Source organism: Eucyclogobius newberryi, unplaced genomic scaffold, assembly GCF_026437365.1.
Source record: "Eucyclogobius newberryi isolate DKJ021-1_F unplaced genomic scaffold, fEucNew1.0.hap1 SCAF_4, whole genome shotgun sequence".
Classification (NCBI taxonomy): domain Eukaryota; kingdom Metazoa; phylum Chordata; class Actinopteri; order Gobiiformes; family Gobiidae; genus Eucyclogobius; species Eucyclogobius newberryi.
In genome coordinates, this window is record NW_027316056.1 from 2,201,994 (window position 1) to 2,223,114 (window position 21,121).

The 21,121-nt window shown below is 47.1% G+C and overlaps 1 protein-coding gene across 1 annotated transcript in view; it reads right to left on the reverse strand.

Annotated features, from left to right (window-relative positions):
* LOC140378275 (dynein axonemal light chain 4) overlaps positions 1-20,875 on the reverse strand; it is a 38,490-nt gene extending 17,615 nt beyond the window's left edge. Inside the window, exons 1-2 of the mRNA XM_072464041.1 lie at positions 20,656-20,875; positions 4,732-4,811 (exon numbers count right to left, since the gene is read on the reverse strand). Of these exons, the coding sequence (XP_072320142.1) occupies positions 4,732-4,803 (72 nt within the window). The 5' untranslated portion in view covers positions 4,804-4,811; positions 20,656-20,875. The remainder of the gene's footprint in view (positions 1-4,731; positions 4,812-20,655) is intronic.
* Between the last annotated feature and the right edge of the window lie 246 nt (positions 20,876-21,121).

A 21,121-nucleotide genomic window follows, 5' to 3' on the forward strand; every position in this document is an offset into this window, starting at 1 on the left:
AGTCCAGACCGCAGCCCAGGACGGAGCTGGAGTTCTTGATGACCTTGTCCAGCTTCTTCCTCTCCCTCTCTGTGATGCTGCTGCTCCAGCAGACCACATCTACAGGAGCTGATGCCACCACAGTCGTAGAAGGTCTTCAGGAGTGGCCCTGTCACTCCAAAAGACCTGAGTCTCCTCAGGAGGTAGAGCCGACTCTGGCTCTTCCTGTACAGTGCGTCTGTGTTGTGAGTCCAGTCCAGTTGGTGGTTCAGATGAACACCCAGGTACTTGTATGAGTCCACTCTCTCAATGTCCCTTCCCTGGATGTTCACTGGTGAGGGGGCAGTGGAGTGGCATCTGCGAAGTCCACCACCATCTCCTTGGTCTTCCCCGCGTTGATGAGGAGGTGGTTCCGCTGACACCAGTCCACAAAGTCCTGCTCCAGTCCTCTGTACTCCGCATCATCGTCGTCCGTGATGAGTCCGATGATGGCAGAGTCATCAGAGAACTTCTGCAGGACACAGCTGTCCGTGTCATGTGTGAGGTCTCCAGTGTAGAGTGTGAAGAGAAAGGGCACGAGGACAGTGCCCTGGGGCACCCCCACACTGCAGGTCCGAGTGTCAGACACACAGTCCCGGGCTCTCACAAACTGGGGTCGGTCTGTGAGGTAGTCCAGGATCCACTCTGCAGGTCGTACTCCACACCAGCCGTCTCCAACTTGTCCCTCAGGAGCAGCGGCTGGATGGTGTTGAAGGCGCTGGAGAGATTGAAGAACAGGATCCTCACAGAGCTGCCAGGCTTCTCCAGGTGAGAGGGAGAGCGGTGCAGCAGGGAGATGACGGCGTCCTCCACTCCGATGCCAGGCCGGTATGCAAACTGCAGCGGGTCCATGGCTGAGCTCACGGTGGAGCGGAGGTGGTCCAGGACCAGCCACTCCAGTGTCTTCATCAGGTGGGACGTGAGAGCCACCGGCCTGAAGCTGTTGAGGTCTTTGGCGCGCGGTGTCTTGGGCACAGGTACCAGACAGGAGTTCTTCCAGACCTGTGGTACCACCCTCAACTTCAGACTCATGTTGAAGACATGCTCCATAACTCCACACAGTTCATCTGCGCAGGACTTAAGGAGCCTGGGGCTGATGCCGTCAGGTCCTGCTGCCTTCCTCACTTTAATCCTCTTCAGCTCACTCCTCACCTGTGCTGTTGTGACAGTCAGTGGTTGGCAGGGGGACTGTGTGCTGGGGGGGGTGGGTGAGTCCAGGTGGAGTGGGGAGCTGATGGGCCAGGGCGGAGGTGTGAAGAGGAACGGATGCAGGGCATTGTCCAGCTGTGGAAGAGGGAGCACGCAGCTGTGCAGGGGGAGGGGTGGGTGATTGATCAAACCTCAGGAAGTGTGAATTTAGCTCATTCACCCACTTATTGTGTCATCCAACATTCGGCAAACTCATCGGTGGAAAGACTTCTTGATGTTGAATTCTTCAAGGTGTTTCATACCAAACTCATTCCACGACTGCTCTCAGTGTATACTGAGACTTTATCATCTGGCGCTCATCTTTTACATGATCCATGCACTTCCTATAGGCCCGTTTATTTAGTGAATGTAGATGCCAAAGTTCTTGCTAAGGCATTAGATTGCTGTTCAGAACAGGTGCTTTCTATTATCGTTTCTAAAAACAAACTGACTTTTTAAAGGGCTTTATTACAATAGTCGCACTGTTGAATATAATCAACCCTGGGAAAACCATGAATATACCAGAAGTAGTTATATTGGTCAACGCAGAAAAAGTGTTCAACTTTGTAATAATAATCCTCTGATCAGTGTATTTATATAGCATTTTTACCTGAAGACACAAGGACATTTCCTCTAGTCACCCCACTGTGGAACCTAACGTTCCAGTTGTCTCCCATCCAGGCCGTCCTGCTTAGCTTCTGAGAGTTAACAAGATCGGGCATTTGAAAGCAGGCCTTGGATGTAGGACTTGCAATAGAGCCCTTCTGAAGTCCTCTCCAGTCTTTAATGATATCACAATCCAAAAAACCTACCTGTTCCCTACTATTCTTTCTTTCGTATACTTGGATAATTTTCAGGGTATATAATTAACATCGTCAAAAGTGAATGTTATCATGTTAATAAACTGGATATGCAACTTTCTCAATCAGAAATTCCTTTTAAATTAAGGTCCTCTGGGTTTAAGGTATTTTGGGGTTAACATAACTCTCCATTCTGTGAATTTTCCTCACCTGTTAACCGAGATAAAGCAGATTTTCAAAGCAGGGCTTCACTTCCACTTACTTTGATGAGAACGAATACAGTTAAGATGAACATCCTACCCAGGTTCTCAAAATAAATGATTTAATTGAACAATTTCCCATTTTTTGTGGAATGACAAAACCCTTTGAGTATGACAAAAAGTACTTAAAAATTACAACTTTGATGGCAGCCAATATTTTTGTTTTACTATTGGGCAGTGAATATAACTAGAATGACATTTTAGATAAAGTCAGTTGACATGCCCTGTTGTCAGCTGGAAGCAGTTGTGTCCCTCATCATCGCTCTCGGATTTATTATCTGGCTCGGTTTCTGTCAACCCCTTTGGCCTTACCTGCAACCCTGTGGTGAACTCTGCTCTCAGAATATGGTTTCGATTTAGGAGGCAATTTTCATTAACAGCTCCTATTTCCTTGACAGCACTTTGTAGAAATTATGTGTTCAAACCTACAGTCAGGTTTTAGTTTGTGGCATGATAGTGAAGTATTTTACCATAATCCAGGTGAGGAATTCTGCTAAAAGGTTGTTTCATAGCTTACCTCAAATGCCACCTGATCAGACTTGGGTTGAGCTATTTCAATTGAGACATTCACAAAAGTCACTTATTTTAAAAAATCTATTCCGTCGTTTGATTGCTATTTGACTTTATTACTCTAAAACAAGACTAGCTCAGATCTTCTTAAGCACTGTAGATATGTGACAGATTTGACAGAGAAGCATAAACCAGCCTTGTCAATTCTATGTAGAAGTTCCTCACACCTCCCAGACAGACACGGCAGCCAATCAGAAAGCTCTCTTGCCGTGCTGTGTTCGTGCTTCTACGTCCAAAAAAGGTGCTGTGGACTGCAAGGGCTGTGGTTGATTTATATGGACAATATGGAAAACTTATTCAATACAACTAAGAGCTGCAAAGATTTGTGGGACTGCAGTCGTAAGCGAGGCACCAAGCATCACCAAGTGCACTGAGGGACAGAGAAGTGCACTGAGGGAAAGAGAAGTGCACTGAGGGAAAGAGAAGTGCACTGAGGGACAGAGAGAACTGCACTGAGGGACAGAGAAGTGGACTGAGGGAAAGAGAAGTGCACTGAGGGAAAGAGAAGTGCACTGAGGGACAGAGAGAACTGCACTGAGGGACAGAGAAGTGCACTGAGGGACAGAGAAGTGCACTGAGGGAAAGAGAAGTGCACTGAGGGACAGAGAAGTGCACTGAGGGACAGAGAAGTGCACTGAGGGACAGAGAAGTGCACTGAGGGAAAGAGAAGTGCACTGAGGGACAGAGAGAACTGTGGTAAGTAAGTACTCTTATTCATATTTCAGATGTGCTTAGGGATCTTCTCAAAATAGGTTGAAGCTTAAAAGACAATTTTTTTTTTCTGGACCCCCTCCCGCACTCAAAAGACAAAGAAAAAATGTCTGGCTTCACATAAAATGTTACGCGTTGATAAAACGAAAGTAGCTTGATAGACCCTGCTCACCTCTAGTCCCTGAACATCCTTTGGTATGTTTATCAGTAGAAGTTATGAACTCTCCAAATAATGTCACCTGTCACGCATGTTAGTTTACTCAATCCACATGGTCCACGGGCCCTATGTGCCATCCCATTCAACCCAAACTGTGAGATGACCACATTGAGATAGTCTCAAGAGGATGAGAGAGTGAGAAACTCATGTTTCTTGTCAAAACCTGTAATTGTCAATTGCCTGTGTTTAGACCTTAGACATGTCAGAGTGACAGAACGGGCCGCAGCGCGCCCCGCTGCTCCCCCGCACGGGCCACGGCGCGGCGCGCCCCGCTGCTCCCCCGCACGGGCCACGGCGCGGCGCGCCCCCCGCTGCTCCCCCGCACGGGCCACGGCGCGGCGCGCCCCCCGCTGCTCCCCCGCACGGGCCACGGCGCGGCGCGCCCCCCGCTGCTCCCCCGCACGGGCCACGGCGCGGCGCGCCCCCCGCTGCTCCCCCGCACGGGCCACGGCGCGGCACGCCCCGCTGCTCCCCCGCACGGGCCACGGCGCGCCCCGCTGCTCCCCCGCACGGGCCACGGCGCGCCCCGCTGCTCCCCCGCACGGGCCACGGCGCGCCCCGCTGCTCCCCCGCACGGGCCACGGCGCACCCCGCTCCCCCACACGCAGTGCTCCCCGTACACACCCGCCGCGCTCCGCCCGCACCCGCCTCCTAATGTTGGCCTATTTCAAAACAATTACTGCCACACCGATGTATTGAAGCTTCAAAGCAACAAAAAGACAAAATGTAGGTTCACCCCCCCCCCCCCAAAAAAAAATATTACGTCTTTTCAGCTTCAATCCATTTTGAGATGATCCCTTAAAGCAGCTGCTCAGTGCTTCTACTGGACTTTTACATTTATGGATATTCTGAGGTTAATCTCAGTTTCTTCGGTGAAATAGCATCATTTTAGAGTTGACTTTTGGAAACATTCTGGAATGAAGATGTGCGGGGTGTTTGGAGTGCAGATTAGCTGTAGATGTCTGACCCTGATTAGAGGGAAGCTGTGGAGCCTCTTGTAGTCGGCCTCTTCTTTCTTCCCCTCTGCGGTGGCTGCCATCCCGACTCCTGCAGGACACACAACACAACAGACTTCACATTACAAGTGTCCAGTGTTGTGCAATGATAGGTTAAGTATTTTCCACAACAGGTTAGCTTGGATCATACTGAATACATTTGGAACTGTGTCAACTCACGTGAACTCAAATTTGAATTTGAAAAAACTCACAAATAATTTGAGATTTCCAAAAATTAACAGATTTTTTCTTATTGCTGAGACACAAATCTGTGGTTTGGAGATATTAAAATGATTAGCTGTGTACAACGAAGCTGACGTCATCCAAACGTACTGTTTTCTTTAGAAATCAAATCTAAATACTATCTCTGCAATTCATAAAAATACATTTTCTGTGTCTCCATGGAGCTGGATATATTTGATGCCATTTTGTACAAACCGTCCATTACATCTCCATAGAGACTCGAAAGCTTTGGACCATCCATCAGAAAACATAGTGCACTATTCCAGTCGTGTCCACTCTTGAAGGAAATGAGTGGTTCATGAATACAAATACCTTGGTGTTTTGATCGATGACTCCCTCACTTTTAAATCAAACATAGCAACAATCGTGAACTTAAACATGATCCTCGTACTATAAAGACTTGTAGATGATTCAGAGCACACACAGATTTGTACAGATAAAGTCACAATGAGGGAGGTCTCTTCCAGACAAACAAATCGGATTAAGACAGCAGCAGCTGTATTTGAAGCTGCTTGTGCCTCTGGAGTCCCACGAACATCATAGTGTAGATCCTCCAGAGGCTTGTAGTTCTGCACAATCCTTCTATTTGGCCCTTAACCAGTGCTCACAAGCAGAAATGGCTCCAGTGGCCCCTGAAATACATGAAGACTCATTTTCAAACAGTCTTGTTCACTGATGAGTGCCGTAGATGGTCCAGATGGATGGAGTGGTGCATGGTTGGTGGACAGCCACCATGTCCCAACAAGGCTATGACGTCAGCAAGGAGGGGGCGGAGTCATGTTTTCGACCAAAATCGTGGGGAGAGCTGGTCGGCCCCTTTAGGGTTCCTAAAGGTGTGAAAATGACCTCTCTAACCCTCTAACTGGATTTTCTGACCGACCACTTTCTTCCATCGTACAAATGGAAGAACTGTGCTTTCTGTAACAAAATCATGCAGGACAGTGCACCATCTCATGCTGCTGGAAAACCACTGCATCATTGGCTGCTATGGACATAAAAGAAGAGGATCTCCTCCCCTGACCTCCCCTGACCTGCTAATGCTTCTACTTGAACAAATGACCATTTTCAATTCTTAACAACAATAACATGGTTCGAGACTCTTTTGTGTATGATTTGGAAAAGTGCATTTTAAGTTTTTATTTTAAACGAATACTGTTATCATTGGGGGGTTTGTTCATTCAAATTGTACTCTAAAAGGTTGATGACTTGAAAATTATGATGACTGTCATTTATAGTGACTATTTGGATAAATCAGAAAAATATATTATTTGCATAATAATTTGGATGCAGTGTAAAGTAGATTAAGTTGTGCAAAACTTCCAGTGTTCATGTGCACCACACTTACAGAGGATTGTCTGTGGACTCTCCATTCAAAACCCTCTCCCAAATAACAATTTCACACGATAGTGCATAACAGTTTGGCGGCACGTTAGCATAGCGGTTAGCACTCTCACTTCAAAGCAGGCACATGTGGAGTTTGCATATTCTCCCCGTAGGTTGTCTCCGTCGGGTAATCCGGTTTCCCCTACATGTACAATAGGCTGCTACCCTCTGGGGCCAGGACTACTCTGAAAAAGAGTAGCTAAATCTCAGTGGGACTTTCCCACTGACATTGTCTGACTCCACAGACATTGTCTGACTTCATCGCCACCACAGACATTGTCTGACTCCATCGCCACCACAGACATTGTTGATTCATTTCTCCCTGTGGCCCTCAGAGGCAACTGTTGTTGTGATTTTGGGCCTTACAAAAATAAATTGATTTGATTTGACTTTCTTGGTTAAATAAAGGCCAGTAAACAGGTAGTAAGTTTAGATAACTAACAACGACAATGCAATAGTTTGTTTCTGAAAATAGAACATGCGATGGATCGTGATTAACCAAAGCTTCCTCATGATTGTAGGGGCTGTTTATGGACAGGTTTCCCTGCAAGCGTTAGAGCTTTTACCATGTTCAGCAGTCTGGCTTTACACTGGGCTGTGAGCGAACAATACCAGGTCACCGTGCCATATCTAACAATGCTAGCCAAGACTGCATTGTAAAATAGGCCCATGATCTCTCTGCACACCAAAAAAAGAGTCTTTTGAGAAAGTGAAGTCTTTGCTGCAGTCTACTACATAGATAATCCACATGAGCACTCGCTCAGGCTATTGAACACCACTAACCCGAGGTATTTATACGAAGATACTAGCTTAGTAGAAAAAGCTTCAGTTGTAGTCATCTGGACTTAGTTTGAAAAAATAGACGTTTCGACTCTCATCCAAGAGTCATTGTCAATAAAAGAATTTAGATCGAGAACTCCGATATTAATACTGTTCTGTGGTAAGACCCACCCATTGGGAGGAGCCTTCCTGAAGTAGAAAGAGTTGTTTGTTTCAACAGAAACTCCCCCTTGTATCTACCGAGCTAGCCGATACAAGGGGGGAGTTTCTGTTGAAACAAACAACTCTTTCTACTTCAGGAAGGCTCCTCCCAATGGGCGGGTCTTACCACAGAACAGTATTAATATCGGAGTTCTCGATCTAAATTCTTTTATTGACAATGACTCTTGGATGAGAGTCGAAACGTCTATTTTTTCAAACTAAGTCCAGATGACTACAACTGAAGCTTTTTCTACTATGGAACACGCCTGGACGAATGAGGGATTACACCGAAGATACTAGCTATTGATCAGTGGGGGGCCGTGGGTCTGGGGCTTGGGCCTTCAGTGAGGTCCTACACAGTCTCACCTGAATGAATCCACCTCTTATTATCATCATTATGATGCCATGGCTCGAGACACTATACATTTAAACAGAAACGTAGTTTAACCAGGCTGTTCATATTATAATGAGATGCCCATGATTTCCACCCCTTTATTTAGCTAAAGCAGTAAGACTCTCCTTTCTCCTGCCCACAGCTCTGAGTAAGTTGAATTACGACATTCAGCGTGGAAAGTTGAGGTCATCTGAACTCCGTTTTAGAAAAAAACAAGACGTTTTGACTCTCATCCAAGAGTCCTTGTCAACTGCAAATTTTGACCGGGAACTCAGATATTAGTCTATTAGTCTCCCTTTTGTTTGTGTGTCCCTGGCTCTCTCCCTGAGGACCTGATTAGCATCCGAATGCCCTGGAGGTCGACATCTCCAGGGATTCAAAATGCCACAGGAAGATTGATTCCTCATTCATGGATTTAAAAACCGGTGTTAAAAGTAAACTAAATTAACTAAAAACTATGTTTTGATTAAGAAGAATAACAAAATGCATTAGAATTTCATGTTCACACTGGCCTTAATATCAGAATACAACTGCCCCATGATTAAGTCACATTATCAGCTCCTCAGTCGGCCTTGATGCCCTAACCACTACTGTTAGAACATTTTTGTTTGCACATTATTTACAACACTATTTCAATAAATTGAGTTAATACAGTACAATAACTACAGATAGTGTAAAATAAAATACAAAATGCTTTACCAACATTGCAAAATTGCCGATCCAGTACTGAACCAAAATTAAACTAGGTCTAGAATAGTACCAACCAGTCCTGAACCAGGACTTACCCTGAATCAAGACAGGTCTAAACCAAAGTTAAATGGGGACTAAACAGGGACCAAACTAGGTCTAAACTAGTGCTAACCCAGAATTAAACATATATACAATATTTTTTCAATTTGTTTTAATATTTGGGAGATGGGTTTTCGAAGTTGAATAGCCCATCCATCCATCTTCTTCTGCTTATCCAGGGCCGGGTCGCGGGAGCAGCAGTCTAAGCAGGGACTCCCAGACTTCCCAGGGGTCTCGCTACGTACATGATAAATCAAACTGGCCCGTCATCCGTTTTGACATGGGGAAATAATAAACCATCGCTAAAACCCGGCGTGGGAACCGCTGTGGCCAGCGCGGCCAGCGCAGCTAGCACAGGGCTAGCGCAGGGCTAGCGCGGGCGCTAACCCTAACCCACCCCGGAAGACGTGGCGCAGCCATGGATCTATCTATCTAGACGCAGGCAATCGACAATTACAAGTTTTGACAAGAAACATTAGTTTCTCACTCTCTCATCCTCATGAAACTATTTCAATGTGGTCATCTCACTATTACAGATTGTGAGAGGGAGTTCTCCACTTTATGGAGAATAAAGACCAAGTCAAGGAATTTACTGTCAACAAAGATGCTGGAGAACCTGATGCTCCTGGAACTGAAGGTCCAAATAACCCTGACATCTTGACTATGAGGCCTGTGTCCAATGGAAGAAAAGGCCAAGAAGAGTTTATTCATCCAAATGATTTCAGCCTGATACTGCCATGAGCTAAAACTGTACACATTTTAATTATTGTGTATTATACAGTGTCCATTGGTAATACATTTAAATGTATTTGTGTTTTTTTATCATTTCCATTAAGTTTTGGGAAGCCAATATTCAAATTTCTTGATGGATAGGCTTATACACCATGTAATAGTATATTTAGGCTTATACACCATGTAATAGTGTGTTTAGGCTTATACACCATGTAATAGTGTGTTTAGGCTTATACACCATGTAATAGTGTGTTTAGACTTATACACCATGTAATAGTATGTTAAGGCTTATACACCGTGTAATAGTATGTTTAGGCTTATACACCATGTAATAGTGTGTTTAGACTTATACACCATGTAATAGTGTGTTTAGACTTATACACCGTGTAATAGTGTGTTTAGACTTATACACCGTGTAATAGTATGTTAAGGCTTATACACCGTGTAATAGTATGTTAAGGCTTATACACCATGTAATAGTATGTTTAGACTTATACACCATGTAATAGTGTGTTTAGACTTATACACCATGTAATAGTGTGTTTAGGCTTATACACCATGTAATAGTGTGTTTAGACTTATACACCATGTAATAGTATGTTTAGACTTATACACCATGTAATAGTGTGTTTAGACTTATACACCATGTAATAGTGTGTTTAGACTTATACACCATGTAATAGTGTGTTTAGACTTATACACCATGTAATAGAGTGTTTAGACTTATACACCATGTAATAGTGTGTTTAGACTTATACACCATGTAATAGTGTGTTTAGGCCGATAAGATAAGATAATCCTTTATTGTCCCACATGGGGAAATTTCATTGTTGCAACGCAGGTAGATACAGAGGAAAAGAACAGATAACTTATAGGAAGTTTGAAAATCACTCTCAGTAGAAGATCTCTTATAAACAAAAACTCCTATTGACAAAACCTCCCATTTCCCAACAAGGGATGGAGGGGAAAAATAATAAAGATAAAATTAAATAAATAAATAAATACCATTGCATGTTATCACGACAGTAATTGCACATGGATTGCACATGAATTTCACAGTAATTGCACATGAATCACGACAGTAATTGTTAGGGCTGGGCAACGATTAAATTTTTTAATTGCGATTAATCGCATTATTTCCCTGATTAATCACGATTCATCGCATTTTTACGTGCAAAATTCAAAAAGAATTCAAAAGAAGTGTAACGTGCATCAGCATTTTTATTCAGTAGCAGTTAAATAAAATATTAAATATTCACAAAATCCTGAGCCACAATCATTAAAGATGAACAGGCCACTTCAGAGGGAACGTCAGAAACATTGTAATCTCATGAAACATTAGACACTCAAAACACATTTTAGGAGCAGCAGAACCAGTCTAGAACCAAATGTCCCCAAAGCAGAAAACACTTCAGTACAGTTTGTACAGTCTTAGAACTTGACACTAAAGCGCCATAACATGAGTTGTGCAAACAAACACTTAACCAGTTCAATACAAATATATACATTGTGTGCATTTTAACTTAAACAATTCTTCATGAACTAGTTCAGTTCATAGTTCATACATTTTGAAATGAACTAGTTCAGTTCATAATTCAAAAAATGAACTAAGTTCTAAATTATTTCCACAGCCCATATACAACCACAGGCAGCAATTATTGTATTAGTTTATTGCTGAAAATATGTGTCAGATTTCATCTTCATATCCAATTTTGAATCCTTCCCCAGGATTTACATTCACATTGAAGGGACAGACTTCCCCCATGTGTTGCTGTCCATTCAGCACCACACTAGCAGCAGCAGCAGCTTTCAACCCCACAGTATATTCTCATAAACATGAGGGAGAACTTGCTGGGCAAAGTTTGCACATAAATGTTAGATTGTTCCAATCCTCACCGACCTCATCATAAAACTCACGTAACTGGTCGTAGTAGGGCAACTCCTGCTGCTCTGTTGACACACGTTGCTGTCGCGTCAATGCTGTTTTTTGTTGTGATGCGCATGTGCAGTGCGGTGCGACACGCGAAATCTCTGTCTCCGCGATCTATCGCCTCTACAACTCTGGAGCTCTCACACTTGCCAGACATGGGCTCTTTTTGGGCAACTTAACGGTGTTTTTCGCCTGGAAGTCTCGAGAAATCTGACACTTTATTGAACGAAAATTTACAAAACGAAGGTGCCGTTCACAGACACCAGAATGAACGCGTTCATATTATCGTTCGTCAGCAGTAATACAGTTCTTTCAGTTCACGTTCACCACAATTATGAACGCGTTCATGAACTTTCATTCAATGAACACGTTCAGGTACAACACTGTCTACGGACATGAGTCCGGCGCGTTGCGCGTCCGGTGCGTTTGTCTTTCTAATGGCTTTAGAACTGGTGCGGACCAGGGGAATCCGACCTGCGTTAACGCACGTTAAAATAATTAATCGGGTTAAATAAGTGATGAGTTAAGGCAATAATAACGCGTTAACTTGCCCAGCCCTAGTAATTGTACATGAATATGAAGGAATTGCACATGAATATGTCAGTATTACGAGTGTTCAGGACTAACAGTGTTTGTTATAAAGTCTAACAGCAGCAGGAAGGAAAGACCTGCGAAATCTCTCCTTCACACAGCGAGGGTGGATCAGTCTCTCACTGAAGCTGCTCTCCAGAGTGGACAGAGTGTCCTGCAGGGGGTGAGACTCATGGTCCAGCAAATATTTGAATTTAGCCAGGACCCTTCTGTCCCCCACCTCCTGCACCGAGTCCAGAGCACAGCCCAGGACGGAGCTGGACTTCTTGATGACTTTGTCCAGCCTCTTCCTCTCCCTCTCTGTGATGCTGCTGCTCCAGCAGGCCAAACTGTACAGGAGGGCTGATGCCACCACAGAGTCGTAGAAGGTCTTCAGGAGTGGCCCTATCACTCCAAAAGACCTGAGTGTCCTCAGGGGGTAGAGCCGACTCTGTCTCTTCCTGTACAGTGCGTGTGTGTTGTGAGTCCAGTCCAGTTTGTGGTTCAGATGAACACCAGGTACTTGTATGAGTCACTCTCTCAATGTCCCGTCCCTGGATGTTCACTGGTAAGCGGGCAGTGGGGTGGTGTCTGCGGAAGTCCATCACAATCTCCTTGGTCTTCCCCGCGTTGATGAGGAGGTGGTTCCGCTGACACCAGTCCACAAAGTCCTGCACCAGTCCCCTGTACTCCGCATCATCGTCGATGAGTCCGATGATGGAAGAGTTGTCAGAGAACTTCTGTAGGACACAGCTGTCCGTGTCGTGTCTGAAGTCTGCAGTGTAAAGGGTGAAGAGAAAGGGCGCGAGGACAGTGCCCTGGGGCACCCCCACACTGCAGGTCCCCCACACTGCAGGTCCGAGTGTCAGACACACAGTCCCGGGCTCTCACAAACTGGGGTCGGTCTGTGAGGTAGTCCAGGATCCACTCTGCAGGTCATACTCCACACCAGCCTTGTCCAGCTTGTCTGTCAGGAGCTGATGGTGTTGAAGGCGCTGGAGAGATCGAAGAAAAGGATCCTCACAGAGCTGCCAGGCTTCTCCAGGTGAGAGAGAGAGCGGTGCAGCAGGGAGATGACGGCGTCCTCCACTCCGATGCCTGGCCGATATGCAAACTGCAGCGGGTCCATGGCTGAGCCCACGGTGGAGCGGAGGTGGTCCAGGACCAGCCGCTTCATCAGGTGGGACGTGAGAGCCACCGGCCTGAAGCTGTTTAGGTCTTTGGCGCGCGGTATCTTGGTTACAGGTACCAGACAGCAGGTCTTCCAGACCTGTGGTACCACCCTCAGCTTCAGGCTCATGTTGAAGACATGCTCCACAACTCCACATTCATGTGCGCAGGACTTAAGGAGCCTGGGAATGATGCCGTCAGGTCCTGCTGCCTTCCTCACTTTAATCCTCTTCAGCTCACTCCTCACCTGTGCTGCTGTGACAGTCAGTAGTTGGCAGGGGGACTGTGTGCTGGGGGGATGGATGAGTCCAGGCGAAGTGGGGAGCTGATGGTCTGGGGCGGAGAAGTGAAGAGGAACGGATGCAGGGCCTTGTCCAGCTGTGGAAGAGGGAGCATGCAGCTGTGCAGGGGGAGGGGTGGGTGACCGATCAAACCTCAAGAAGTGAGCATTTAAATCGTTCACCCACTGTAGGTCCCCCTCTGTCTGGACAAGGGGAGATTTTGAAGCCCGAGATGGTTTTCAGGCTTCTCCACACTCCCTGAATGTTCTTCTGCTGCAGCTGCTCCTTCATCCTTCTCTTGTAGCCGGCTTCCACCTGCCTGATCCGCCTCCTCAGCTCCCTCTGCACAGTCCTCAGTTCCTCCTTGTTCCCTGACCTGAAGGCTCTCTTCTTCTCCTTCAGCAGAGCCTTCAGTTCACGGTTAATCCATGGCTTGTTGTTTGGAAAACACTGCACCATCCGGGAGGGAACAGTGTCCTCAAAACAGAAGTTGATGTAGTCCGTGATGCACTCTGTGATGGTGTTGATGTCCTCCCCATGTGGGTCGTAGAGCTCAGTCTAGACAGTGGTGCTGAAGCAGTCCCTCAGAGCCTCCTCGCTCTCAGCAGACCACATCCTCACCTCACGGGACACCATAGGCTGCCTGCGCACGATGGGTTCATACACAGGCCTCAGATGTACAAGGTTGTGGTCCGAGCTGCCCAGGGGAGGGAGGGGGGAAGAGGAATAAGCCTCTTTGGTGTTGGCAAAAAACAAGTCCAATGTTCTATTCTCTCTGGTGCGGCAGGTGACATACTGGGTGTATGTTGGTAGAACAGAAGAGGGAGAAGCATGGTCACCAGAGACGAGGAGGAGAGCCTGTGGGTGCTGTGCAAGTGCAGGAGAGCAATGCTTCACAAGCATATTCAGCATTGGCAGACGGGGCCACATAGACTGCGATCAAAATCACATGTGAGAACTCCCGGGGCAGATAATATGGCCTCATGCCAATAGCCAATAGTTCAATATCCTTGTTACATAGCTGCTGCTTCACTGTGCAGTGTTCGGGTTTACACCAGCTCGTGTTTACATACACAGCCAGGCCTCCACCTCTCTTCTTCCCGCATTCTCTCATTTATGTTTAGGCCTATACACCATGTAATACATTACAGTGAACCCTCGTTTATCACGGGGGTTACGTTCCAAAACGAACCCGCGGTAGGCGAAATCCGCGAAGTAGAAACCTTTATTTTTTTTACAGTTATTATACAATGAAATACTCCATAAAACATTGAAGCTCTCACCGGCGTCTCACGCAGCTCACATGCGCGCCGCTCTCACCGACGTGTCCCGCAGCTCACACGCCGCTCTCATCGGCCTCTCACACGCCGCTCTCACCGGCCTCTCACACGCCGCTCTCACCGGCCTCTCACACGCCGCTCTCACCGGCCTCTCACACGCCGCTCTCACCGGCCTCTCACACGCCGCTCTCACCGGCCTCTCACACGCCGCTCTCACCGGCCTCTCACGCGCCGCTCTCACCGGCCTCTCACGCGCCGCTCTCACCGGCCTCTCACACGCTGCTCTCACCGGCCTCTCACACGCTGCTCTCAACGGCCTCTCACGCGCCGCTCTCATGGGCCTCGCAAACTTCAATTTGGCAAGCGGTTTTACGTACGTGTACATATTAATCCATAACGTTATTGACACAGGTAGAGAAGACGCGGAGAGACTGTTTAGCCAAACAGAATGCAGAACACAATGCATGATGAAAATCCGCGAAGCAGCGAGACAGCGAAAAGGGAACCGCGTTATAGCGAGGGATCACTGTACACCATGTAATAGTACAATTAGGCCATGGGACATGCCCGAAACACCTCCCCAGGGAGGCGACCAGGAAGAATCCGGAACAGATGCCCGAGCCACCTCTGCTGGCTCCTCTCGGCGTGGAGGAGCAGCGGCTCTACTCAAAGCTCCTCCCGTGTGACTAAGGGAGCGCCCAGCCACTCTGCAGAGGAAACTCATTTCGACCGCTTGTATCTTGTCCTTTCGGTCGTTACCCAAAACTCATGACCATAGGTGAGGGTAGGAACGTAGATTGACAGGTAAATCAGGAGCTTCTTCACTGCAAGAGTCAAATGCAGTGATCACATCAGCAGCCGCTGCACCGATCCGTCTGTCAATAACACGTTCTATCCTCTCCTCACTCGTGAACAAGACCCCAAGATAGTTGAACTCCTCCACTTGGGGAAAGGACTCCCCACGCACCTGGAGAGGGCAAGACACCTTTCTCTGGTTGAGAACCATGGCCTCGGATTTGGAGGTGCTGATTCTCATCCCAGCCGCTTCACACTCGACTGCAAACCGTCCCAGTGCAGCTGCAGGTCCGAGTTTGATGGAGCCATCAGGACAACATCGTCTGCAAACAGCAGAGATAAGATCCTGTGGTCCCCAAACCGGACACCCTCCGACCTCTGACTGCACCTAGAAATTCTGTCCAAAAAAACTATGAACAGAACCAGTGACGAAGGGCAGCCCTGGCGGAGTCCAACATGCACTGGGAACAGGTCTGACTTACTGCCGGCAAAGCGAACACAGCTCCTGCTCCAGTCATACAGGGACTGGACAGCCCTGAGCAAAGGGCCCGGACCCCATACTCCCCCCCAAAGGACTCACTCCGAGGAACACGGTTGAAAGCCTTCTCAAAATCCACAAAGCACATGTGGACTGGTTGGGCAAACTCCCATGAACCATCGATCGAGAGTATAGAGCTGGTCAGTGTTCTACGACCAGGACGAAAACCACTCTGCTCCTCCTGAATCCTTACCGGGAAGGCTGAGGAGTGTGATCTCTCTGTAGTTGGAACACACCCTCTGGTCCCCCTTCTTGAACAGAGGGAACACCACCCCGGTCTGCCAGTCCAGACGCACTGTCCCCAACCACCACGCGATATTGCAGAGACGTGTCAGCCAAGACAGTCCTACAAAATCCAGATACTTTAGGTACTCAGGGCGGATCTCATCCACCCCCGGAGCCCTGCCAACGAGGAGTTTGCGAACAACTTCAGTGACTTCAGCTTGGGTGATGGGCGAGCCAGCCCCTGAGTCCCCGGTCTCTGCTTCCTCCTCGAAGATGCGACTGAGGGACCAAAGAGGTCCTCAAAGTATTCCTTCCACCGTCCGACGAAATCCCCAGTCGAGGTCAGCAGGTCTCCACCCACATCATAAACAGTGTTGGTGAAGCATTGCTTCCCCCTCCTGAGGCTCCCGACGCTTTGACAGAATTTTTTTGGGGTCGATCAATAGTCCTCCTCCATGGCCTCACCAAATTCTTCCCAGCCCCAGGTGGCTCTGCGACAGAACAAGCTATTCCGATTCCTGTCAATTGCCTCAGGAGTAGAAGCCAAAGAGCCAAAGAGGCCTGAGGGCATGCCTTACTTCCAGTGTCCACCACCGGGTTCGGGGGTTGCCATCAAGCACCAGAGACCAAGCACCAGAGACCAAGCGACAACAGCTCGGAGTAGCCGCATTGAGAATGGAAATTGAGAACATGGTTCACTCGGACTCAATGTCACCAGCCTCCCCCGGGATCTGGTAGAAGCTGAGAGGGCTCCGCAGACCCTCACAATGTGCTTGGGTCTGCCAAGTCGGTTAACAGCTCTGCCCCTCTCTTCACCCGAGTATCCAAGACACGCGGCCGGAGGTCAGATGACATGACAACAAAGTCGATCATTGATCTCCAGCCTAGGATGTCCTGGTGCCACGTGCACTGATGGACACCCTTGGGCTTGAACATGGTGTTCGTTATGGACAATCCATGGCTAGCACAGAAGTCCAATAACTGAACACCGCTCAAATAGCCCTGATCTATTATATTAGATCTGAATTTTATCCTGAGTAATCAAACTGCTTGTTCTCAGTTCTCCATTTGACCGTATTTATTTTTAAATGCTCAAAGTTAGGTTTGGACCAGCTTTTCTGCACCAGGATCCTGTGTGTCTGTCTGCTGTCACAGATCAAATGTGCAGCTGGAGCCGAGAGGAGTGCTTAGGGGCCGTCATCAAATGTGCAGCCGGAGCCGAGACGAGTGCTTAGGGACCGTCATCAAATGTGCAGCCGGAGCAGAGACGAGTGCTTAGGGACCGTCCTCAAATGTGCAGCCGGAGCTGAGACGAGTGCTTAGGGACCGTCATCAAATGTGCAGTGCAGCCGGAGTCGAGACAGGTGCTTAGGGACGTCATCAAATAGCAAAACCAAAAATGGAAACGTTTTATAGCTGGAAAGGAACGTCAAATAGAGCGGTACAATTTAAATTACACAATAAATACACCATGATGGACGCCACAGCAACCTTTATTTTACCATCAGAAGCTTAATACATATTTTTTGTGAGTGTAAAGACAATCTGACTTATCTGGTGTTAATTAATTTGTTCAACAACAAATTTTATCTGCAAGTTTTCGGTTTTATTTTGAAAAAATGTTTACAAAGTGTTTAAAAGTTAATTTGTAAAGACTTTTTTTTTTAAAATAGAATGTTTACAAATACATTTGAAATCAATTATCATCAATGGAAAATATTGATTGTTAGTCACTTTCGTGTTTTGTTATGCAATTGATCAAATTGATATACAAATTTGAAAAACTGAACGTATTGTTTAGCAGCACTGCTATACAAGAGATTTTTTTTTTATCTGAGCCCCGAGCTCTGCATCAACACCATCTTCCTGCTCTGCTCCAGGACAAGCTCTCCCAGCTCAACGTGCCTGACTCCACCTGCAGGTGGAGCACTGACTTCCTGACGGATTGGACGCAGTGCGTGCAACTGGGGAAGAATGTCTCAAACACTCGGACTATCAGCACAGGAGCTCCACAGGGCTGTGTACTTTCTCCCCTGCTCTTCTCCCATCACACAAACTGCTGCACCTCCAGCCACGACACTGTAAAATGTATCGGGCTCATCCCGGACGGGGATGAGTCTGTCTACAGGAGGGAGGAGGATTTCTCTGCTGAGAAGGTGATCGGCTGCAGACTTCCATCTCTGCAGGACCTCTACGTCTCCAGGGCTCTGGGATGTGCAGGTCGGATCACAGCCGCTCCCCTCAGGCAGGAGGCCGCTCCCCTCAGGCAGGAGGCCGCTCCCCTCAGGCAGGAGGCCGCTCCCCTCAGGCAGGAGGCCGCTCCCCTCAGGCAGGAGGCCGCTCCCCTCAGGCAGGAGGCCGCTCCCCTCAGGCAGGAGGCCGCTCCCCTCAGGCAGGAGGCCGCTCCCCTCAGGCAGGAGGCCGCACCCCTCAGGCAGGAGGCCGCTCGGCCGCTCCCCTCAGGCAGGAGGCCGCTCGGCCGCTCCCCTCAGGCAGGAGGCCGCTCGGCCGCTCCCCTCAGGCAGGAGGCCGCTCGGCCGCTCCCCTCAGGCAGGAGGCCGCTCGGCCGCTCCCCTCAGGCAGGAGGCCGCTCGGCCGCTCCCCTCAGGCAGGAGGCCGCACCCTTCAGGCAGGAGGCCGCACCCCTCAGGCAGGAGTCCGCACCCCTCAGTCAGGAGTCCGCACCCCTCAGTCAGGAGGCCGCACCCCTCAGTCAGGAGGCCGCACCCCTCAGTCAGGAGGCCGCACCCCTCAGTCAGGAGGCCGCACCCCTCAGTCAGGAGGCCGCACCCCTCAGTCAGGAGGCCGCTCCCCTCAGGAAGGAGGCCGCTCCCCTCAGGCAGGTGGTCCATCTGGACCAGAACCTTCCGCCACAAGAACAGTTTCTTTCCCTCTGCCGTTGGACTCATGAACACTTCTTAAACACTGTCCCTTAAACTATAATTTAATCACTCACTGTCACTTTCTGCACTACATATGTAAACCCAACTGTACATTTTGCATACACACTAAGCCTATTTTTATTTATTTATTTATATCTTATAGCCTATTTTTATTTTATAGCAGATCTTCTTCTTGTTTTGTTTCTTTTTTACTTATATAGGTTGTTTTATCATTGTTCATTGTTTTATGTTGCACTGAATCACCAAGACAAGTTCCTATGTTTGTGAATTCTGTTCATTGACAATGGCAATGAACCTTTTCTGATTCTGACTTTACGTGAGTGAAATGACTGCCACTGTTAAATAAAGAGCTGCACTAAACCTGCTCAGTGTGACCTCTAAACACATGTACAGAGCAGATTTGAATACACACTTTTAAGACTCGCCATCAGCAGCACAGCCATGTCACACAAAGAACAAATGTTACACCAAATCCTGTCTTCATCTGCGGTGCAATCATCTCCATGCTATCAGCAGCAAATTATATGTAAAGTTTTGTTTCTAAATACGTGAAGGCCACAATGAGATGAACTAATGAAGCGAGTGACGGTGCTGTGGCCCGAAAAACATTCATCGCTATACATCTATAAAGTTTGGTTAATGTAGATATTATATTGAATCAAGTCATGGCTGAAAAACATTGAATTCTTTAAATGGTGCAGAGATCGACTGTGTTTGTGGGACAACTCATAGCTCCTTAGCGCTGGTTAGGAACCTCCGGGGGTTCCTATGCTAAAGGAGTTATGAAAGGAAGCATGACGTCTCCTTTCCTTAGTCCCTCTTGACTTTACTGATCAGGAAGGCACTTGTCATGGCTGACAACGCATGTCCCGGGCAATGATAAGGACAGGATCTTCCTACACATATTTAACCAATTGGGATGGAGCCACCTTTTGTGGTGGATTCAGACCATTTCAATAAAGAGTTAACTCTCAGAAGAAGAAGATGACTTTAGTTACCTCGTCATGGCATTGTAAAGAGAAATTGTATCCATTCCTACTCTGTATTACAAATAACTTAGAGAAATCCATTTCAAAATATTACAGAAGATTTATCTATGCAATAACTAGTCTACAAGTTTGCCAGCTGGTATATAAATATAAATACAAATATAAATACCAACTGCACCTTTTTTTTTTCTTACTTGCAAATTGAAATTGCTCTTCATCTTTTTTGGTCAACATACATGTAGTTTTTGGAACGATGTAAAGAATTATATTTCTACTCACTATAAACACTACCTTTTCTGCCAAAGACATTGTAATGTAGCTCAAACATCAATATAACAATGCGATTAGTCGCATGACTTTTATAATGATCATAACAGCGAAATGTCACATTCATGAAGCTAAATTCTCCAATCCCCTAGATTCAGTCACTGTTTAAAATCTAATTCAAACGCTATCGTTACATACACATCGACACGGTGAAGAAATTAAACAATAAAAAGCCACAGAACTGGGGATAAATGGGCAAAATATTTGGTGAAATCTTACAAATAATCACGTTTACTATATGCACTTTAAGCAGATCCGTCCTCTAAACGGTCTCAATAAAGGGAGGGAAAAGAGACTAAACGCGTCTGAAATCAAAGTCTAAGCGCTCGTTAGCTTTAGCACGTTAGCGCCGTTGTCGCTACTGACCGTGCTCTTCTCCAAACGAACTCCTTTAAAAGCCTTCTCTTTAAGTCCTTCTGTCCGCGGTGTGTTCCACCAGAGCTGCAGACTGCACCCGGAGCTGCACCGGGAGCTGCACCGGGAGCTGGCCGTGCAGAGGAGCAGAAAGGAGCCTCAGAGCTGCGGTCGTTAGGGAAACATCTGTACACAAAATCACACAACAACACAGACGGTTACACTTCCGCATCGGGCTCTTCTTCTGCTGCGGGAAAGTGGACGGAGGGCTCACTACCGCCACCTGCCGAGAGGGCCCTGCTTTACATCAAAGAGGTTCAATCATATTGAAAACACACACAAAGTGCTCTGGTGGTCCTTATGTAGGCACATATCTGTGTACAGTCAATTATTCCCACGTTCATTTACAATATGTATATTTACGTACAAAATGATCCAACAGAAACATGCTTTAAAGTTTTAATTTACTGTAAAGAAA